Source organism: Olea europaea, unplaced genomic scaffold (genome assembly GCF_002742605.1).
Source record: "Olea europaea var. sylvestris unplaced genomic scaffold, O_europaea_v1 scaffold2902, whole genome shotgun sequence".
Lineage (NCBI taxonomy): Eukaryota > Viridiplantae > Streptophyta > Magnoliopsida > Lamiales > Oleaceae > Olea > Olea europaea.
The window spans coordinates 17,351-25,174 of NW_019247584.1; the positions used below are offsets into that span (position 1 = coordinate 17,351).

General features: G+C 35.4%; 2 protein-coding genes across 2 annotated transcripts in view; one reads left to right on the top strand and one right to left on the bottom strand.

Annotated features, from left to right (window-relative positions):
* Window positions 1–3,688: 3,688 nt before the first annotated feature.
* On the top strand, window positions 3,689–5,804 carry LOC111384379 (cytochrome P450 76C1-like). The gene is made up of 2 exons (XM_023008656.1): window positions 3,689–4,774; window positions 5,045–5,804. Exons 1-2 carry the CDS (start codon window positions 3,800–3,802, stop codon window positions 5,675–5,677), a joined length of 1,608 nt encoding a protein of 535 aa, XP_022864424.1. The 5' UTR covers window positions 3,689–3,799; the 3' UTR covers window positions 5,678–5,804.
* An 816-nt stretch (window positions 5,805–6,620) lies between these two features.
* The window catches only part of LOC111384383 (primary amine oxidase-like), a 23,823-nt gene continuing 22,619 nt past the window's right edge, over window positions 6,621–7,824 (bottom strand). Inside the window, exon 6 of the mRNA XM_023008661.1 lies at window positions 6,621–6,706. Within this exon, the coding sequence (XP_022864429.1) occupies window positions 6,650–6,706 (57 nt within the window). The 3' untranslated portion in view covers window positions 6,621–6,649. The remainder of the gene's footprint in view (window positions 6,707–7,824) is intronic.

The window sequence follows — 7,824 nt, forward strand, 5'->3', positions numbered from 1 at the left end:
TCGGTTCGACGACGTAAATACCATACCCGCACCGCCACAAATCGGTTCATAAAAATAAAAACCATATCCACCCCATTGCACCATCGGTTCGATTTTTTTCGCCCCATTCGGTTCGGTTAACCGCGGTTTTCGATTTTGACGGTTCAAATTGCCATCCCTAGGAAAAACATTTGTTTGACATAAACAAAATGGAAAATAAAAAATGACATAATGCATAGTAAAACTGAATTCATTTGCTATTGCATGAATAGCAGATCCTCCTTCCGCTTTTTATTAGAAGTTAGATAAATGCGGCTATAATGCAATAACTCATGTGGTGAATGCATCTCACGGAGATAGAAGAATAAATATCAAGCTGATGACTCGTCTCGAACTATCGAAGACTTATAAATTGGCCTTGAGTGGACGAGGGCTTATAGTTGGGCTAGACGATAGTAAAGGGTGAGAGATAATCATCTCGCGAAGTTAGAAATAAGCATCTGGTGAAGCGGGGAATAGGCATTCTGCGAATAGCTCTCAAACATAATACAAATTATTGTCTAATTATTCATAAAAATGAAAATACAAATTTAAGAAAGCCATAATACCTAACGCTACCTCCACTCAATGAAAAAAAATTGATAATTTATGAGATGCAAAACACTATTATACTATCGTTAAAGATTACAAGAACTAAATCTCATTTGATCAACGTTGCCACTACTGGCTTTAGAGTACGCCAATAACTATCCATATCCCATGCCTAGCAAATCTTAGGCATCGTTTGTCTCTATGAACATATCCAAATGCATAATCTCATGTTGAAGAAAAATGCTATTAGTACTTGTCCTATCTAGCACAAACCGATGGAGGTTTGCTACGATATTCAAGATGCCATGGGTAACAGTCCAAAATTTTAATATTTGAATCGTTATCAAAAGTTTCATTACGTAATTAAAACATAACCACATGAAATTTTTGTTCAGCAAATATTAAATAAAAATATATAGGAAACATAACCAATTAAAAAATGTTCCAAATCCTAAATAACAAGATCCACATGATAATAAAATAAAAATAATGCTGAAAATAAAATTCATAGTCACATTACACTGGATTATTTTTTCGAGTTCCATAAATCTTGACATTATAACTGTATCTCATCACTCGCCAAACAACGATACGTTATAACCTATGAGGAGTAAAGGAAAATGGTAAGTACATGTGAATATTCAATAGGACACAAAAATAATGGTGCAATCCCGAATAAAATATTTAAATCATGCGTCAAAATATCATACTGTCATCATATCTTTAGGAACTGATAAGAGCTCAACACATATCTTATTTTTTTTTATATCGGATGACCATATCATACATATTGTTACTGATCATACGAAATGACCCACGTGGAAGTCCCATCTTCATACATGTGGCATTGGTTCAAGTCTTCCACCGAGGGGTCTGATTGGCGCATCTTTTGAATTGATTGATGTAACGTTTTCATTAAATAAGTGTCGGGAATGTCAGTCTAAGAATGTAGAGTGGCTAATCCCTTGTCAAAAGTTTGTCAATACAATTAATGCGAGATAGAGTTGATGTGAAAATAGGGTCTAAAAGATTAGGCCTCGTGGATCGATTTCAACAGTGACCATGTCGGCTTGATCATTATAAATAACAATTCTTGTATCAATAAAGGGGATGACTCTTTGAATGAAAAAGAGTAGACAATACATTTCTCCATTGCTTCTATTTCCTTCTTCTACAAATATAGCACTCACAGTAGGTATATTACAAAACTCATCAAAGTGTACACTATCTCCTAACGACGCCTGTTAGTCATTTTTGGAGGTCATCACATATCATATCTCTAATTTCATAAATATAATAATTCAACAACACGAAAAAATAATTTAAACGGGATAAAAGCAATTGCACCCCGCTATCCTACCTTGTCAGATATAATAAATTTTTGGAGAAACAAAATCATAATCACTTTCCAACTTTATTTTCAACCTGCTACTGTGTTTATAAAATTATATTACATGGTGGAAGAAAATCCGACTTTTTCTATGGAAAAATCGATTGCATAAATGAATAAATATAGAACAAGTGTCTTATAGAATGTGGAAGTCCAATTTGCCCAAAACTTCTATTCAATACAAATAAAACTACCAATTTTATGGTATGGAGCAATCATTTTGGAGGAGGATCTCTTGTGCGCAGAAGTGTACAGGTGGTGGGGGGAATCTGTGATCCAATTGAGGCATAACCCGCGATTTACCCCCTCTAAGGTTCTAGAGGCAAGGGTCTTGGGGGTCCAGGATTTAGTCTAGTGTAAGTTGGGATACCTGGATGTCAAAAAAAAAAAAAAAACTACCAATTTTAACTCCATCCCAACAACTCCACGTGGTGGCTGCCCACTTTCACAAATACAAAACAAAAGTAATAAAATAATATTTATTGGCAATTTCTTTAAACTTTAATAACTTAGGTTTCACTTATTCGAATTAATTTCTTTTTAGCCTAATACACATGATTAATTACGAGCTATCCAACGAATCCAATGTTGATATACTTATCTTCACCCTATCGAAATCTAAATATTTGACTCAAATAAATTTGAATTAATACTATTTTACCCTAGTACATCAACTTGCCAATATTATAAAAATATAGCTAATAGAACAAATAGTTTTATTTTATAAAATTTTTGGAATGGTACACCATGACTAAATCTATAGTCTATTACTTATATACTATGTTATTCTTAATTGGGAATGCTATAAATTAAATAGTTTTATTTTATAAAATTTTTGGGATGGTCCACCCCATGTGTATGTACCTGTACAGGCTCTGTGCATGTGTAGCAAGGTTCATTGTTTTTCTACACGCAAAGTTTGCAGTACGCTATCTCCATACTACCCAAGTTCTAACATAAATTCAAAGTGTTTGAATGTTAGTACAGAAAACATCTGTTCTATTTTATCGTGCGGCCATCAATTACACCATGAAAGATGAGGCAAACATTTGGGCCACATCAAAAGACGAATCAGTCTTTTCTCTACCAAAAATCAAATAATTCAATATGAGCACGCAAAGTTTGCAGTACGCTATCTCCATACTACCCAAGTTCTAACATAAATTCAAAGTGTTTGAATGTTAGTACAGAAAACATCTGTTCTATTTTATCGTGCGGCCATCAATTACGCCATGAAAGATGAGGCAAACATTTGGGCCACATCAAAAGACGAATCAGTCTTTTCTCTACCAAAAATCAAATAATTCAATATGATATTGTAGTAGGTAAAGATCTTAAAATCAATTATAGTTCTCGTACTGCATGTTAAGTGTTTAAAGATGAATCCAAATAAGAAAATATTGACCAATATATTAAGATTTGAGATTCTATCTCTATGAAGACTCGAGGCTCCAACTTAAAAGATATATTAATTCAAGCCAACATGTTAGGACTTGAGGTTCCATCATTATTAGGACTTGAGGTAACAATTTAAAAGGTCAACTAATTTATATCTTTATATATTGGTCTATATTTCAATAACTATTCGACATGAAATTTATCCCTTAACATGTCCTGCAAAATGGCGACTCGTTTGAGCAGATCAATTTTCAAATCCGTGTACCCTTTTTTAGTCTTAATCATATCAAGTTGTTTGTTGAAACATAATGGACTTTGATATCATGATAAAATTTGATGTTCTATCTTAAAAGTTCAACTTGATTAATATGTTGGTTCTATATTTCAGAAACTATTTGATGTTGAATTTATTCATTAACACAGTATAGATAACTAATTTGTATGGCTGTAGTTTGTATAGAGTTCATGAATCTTTGCTATATAAAGAAGTGTTATTTGAGCATTTCTTCTTCAATCTTAAGCAGTAAAATGATGGATGAGCTTGTAAGTACAGCTTTTGCTATCTTGATAGTGATTGCGTCTATATTCTGCTATTCATGGATATTCAAAAAACCAAGTAAAGAAACGGCCTTGCTACCACCAGGGCCTAGAGGTTTGCCAATTCTTGGATATTTACCATTTCTGCGCACAAACTTGCACCGTCAGTTCACGGAATTGGCTCATCACTATGGCCCAATCTACCGGCTATGGCTTGGAAAGAAACTATGTTTAGTTATCAATTCTCCGAGCCTGATTAAAGAAGTTGTTCGAGATCAAGACACGATTTTAGCCAACCATGATGCACCTGTCGCAGGATTGATTTCAACTTACGGCGGAATGGATGTTCTTTGGTCGCCCTATGGCCCTTATTGGCGCGATATGCGTAAATTGTTCGTACGAGAATTGCTGAGTAACAACAATCTTGAGGCTTCCTACAACATGCGAAAAGACGAGGTCAGAAAGGCTATCAGAAATGTGTACACAAAAATTGGCACCAGCATAGAAATTGGGGAGTTGGCTTTTGTTACTGAATTCAACGTTGTAATGAACTTGTTGTGGGGCGGCACAATTGACGGGCACAAGCGGGCCGAGTTTCGTAAAGTAGCATCAAAAGTTGTTGATTTGATTGGAAAACCAAACATTTCTGATTTTTTTCCAGTTCTTGCCAGGTTTGACATTCAAGGAATAGCAAAAGAGATGAAGAATTGTTTGGCACATATTGACGGGATTCTTGATAACGTCATAAATGAACATATGAAGACGGATTCTAGTGGAGGTGAAGAAGATAACAGAAAGAACGACTTTCTGCAAATTCTTCTAGAGCTGAAGGAGAAGAATACCTCAATTAACCTGATTCAAATAAAGGCCATATTGGTGGTAATTTCTTTATTTTTGTGCAATTTCCTGATTATAATAGCATCAAAATTTTCCCTCATTTCGGTTTTCAATTCCATTAATTCTTTCAAATATTCGCTTATTCTTCTTTTTTAATCATGCTGCATAAGTAGGTAGTACTTTTTGTGATTTCCAGAAAATCCTGTAATATTATCGGACAAGAAAGGATAGTATAATAACAAAAGTTTTAGTTTTCTTTCTTGCTGTCGAGTGCTACTGAATTTCAAACTGAACTGACGTTGTGGACAACAGGACATCGCTATAGGGGGGACGGACACAACGGCAACAACAGTCGAGTGGGTAATGACAGAGATTTTGCGGAATCCAGATGTAATAAAAACGGTGCAACAAGAATTAACAAATGTTGTCGGGATAAACAAATCAGTGGAAGAATTCCATGTTGCGAAACTGAAGTATCTTGATGCAGTTGTGAAGGAAACATTCCGCCTACATCCTCCACTTCCCCTCTTGGTCCCAAGAATTTCGAGCGAATCTTGCACCGTCGGGCGATATACTATACCAAAGGGTTCTCGTGTCTTTCTGAATACATGGTCAGTGCAAATGGATCCACAGATTTGGGAGAATCCATCGGAATTTAGGCCGAAAAGATTTTTGAACGGCGACGGTGGCAAATTGTGGGACTATTTGGGAAACAGTCTTGAATATCTTCCATTTGGATCAGGAAGAAGGATATGTCCCGGCCTTCACCTAGCAGAGAAAATGGTAATGTACGTCCTAGCTTCACTTCTGCATTCATTTGATTGGACAATACCGGAGGGCCAAAATCTTGATGTCTCAGAGACATTTGGAATTGTGATGAGGAAAACTGAACCATTATTTGCTATTCCTTCTCCGAGATTGTCTAATTTAAGTCTGTATGCATAATCATGTTATATGTTGAACATTAGGCGGCTTGATATTTTGTTAATCCGTATGCCATGTGTTCAGCTCCAATGGTTATAAGAGTGTACTGATTGTGAGAAATAATTAAGTGGTCCTCATTATCGTTTCCTATAGACTACTTACTTCCAATTTTTATTCCAATTCTAACTTCAATCTAAATTAATCTAGTGAGCTGTTAATTTATTTTCAAACTAGTTTATTCTAAATCAAATATAATTTGCTTATAATTCAATTAAATCTAAAATAAGTTATATGGTATTTATTTTATAAAAAACACTATTATGTACATGACTGAGCCCACAGTCTTATAAGAAGGTACCTCACTTCAGATTCAATAGGAGACTGTTCTTTACATCACTTGAAATGGCTTGTTTAAAGTAACACATTTTGACTTATGCTTAGACAACACTTTCAAAATGTTTGAAATTTGTCTCAGAACTAAAACAATTTTATCTTTCTATGTCCATCTTTAATATTCGGTCTACTATATCCTAAATCTTTTATGTCAAATACAGAACTCAACACCGTCTTTATATGGTTTATTTCATGCCATGTTTGAACTAATCAATAACATGTCATCAATTTAAAATAGCAAGCAAGGAGTCAATTAATTTTTTACTCGAGATTTATCTCAATGTAACCTACTTGTACAACATAAAAGTAACAAAAATAACAGTTGAGAGCTTAATTTGAAGTGGAACGGCAGAAATTTTTCATAAGAAAGACAGTGATCAAATTTTTGTAGTTCAAAAAAACATAGCTATGATTAAAGATTACTATCCAAAGAATTCGCTTCGATGCCAATGCCTGCATACCATCATAATTTAGTTCATTTTGGGGGACAGACATTAGCCCAGCCGCAAAGAATTCATTTCTATGTGGCCAGCGGATCACTCAACGTACTAAGGAGTTTGTGTCACCCTGCCCGACCCCGAATAAGCAAAATGCTTGTTCTCAGGCTGAAGCAACAGCTTTGCAAACTAGCAGCTCTTTCTCAACATATGGTGCAACCCTAAGAACAGGGTTTCTCTCAAAGAAATTCACCGTGTTAGGATCTTCCTTAAACTGCTCAAAGTGATTTCCGGGCTCAGTTAACTATTAAACATCGAATTCAACACCAAACCGAGAGATGACCGACCGCCGGCGTCCGCCCTTCCTATGGTTGCTATTTCCTCTTTTGCTTGTTGATTCTACCACACACTTAGGATGGATACCACACAGGTAAGAGTCACAAAGCCTCAAGCATTTGGTAGGGAAGATAACTTGGCAGGAAGCATGAAGGAGAAGAAGAAGAATAACACCTCTCTCTCTTAGGTTCTCTTCAAGCACGGCACAAAGGAGTAGGGGTTAACTACCAATTTATATATTAGTTAAATGGACAACTTAAGGTAAGTCACAATATGGTAAGTAGGCTCGACTAGGGTTAAGTCCCAATAGAAAAACAACAAGCCACAAAGAGTATAAGCCATCCAATAGGTAAAGCAACGTTAGGTCGGTTCATCCATTATTCGATGTTGAATTATCGTTCAGTCATTCATGTCGACTGATAAAATTGGTTTTCATCATCGTCTGAGAGGTCGTTTGACAACATGATGTCTAACAACCTCCACCTTGGTGTCAAAGGACCTGCAAAGAAAAACGTTTTTCCATTAATGACATCTCTAACAGAAAAATCAATAAAATTGAAATCATTTACCTGTACCGATATTTAGAAGCTCTTTGCAACTTCTAAACTTTACCAGTGGCAGCACTTTCGTGCCCATATCTGAAGGATTATACTGTGTGTGAATTTTTTCAAGTCTTACTACTTCTTGTGATATTATATCCCTAATGAAGTGTAACCTAACATCGATATGTTTAGTGCATTCGTGAAAAATAGGATTCTTACACAGATGTATGGATGACTGACTATCAGAATACACAACCACATACTCATTCAAGACACTCAATTCATGAAGTAGACCTCTAAGTCATAGAGCCTCTTTAATTGCTTCAGTGGTAGCAACATATTCTGACTCTGTAGTGGATAGTGCAACTATGTGTTGTAACTGTGATTTCCAACTAACACACGAATTTGATAAGGTGAATACGTAAGAGGAAGTTGATTTCCTACCATCTCTATCTCCTGC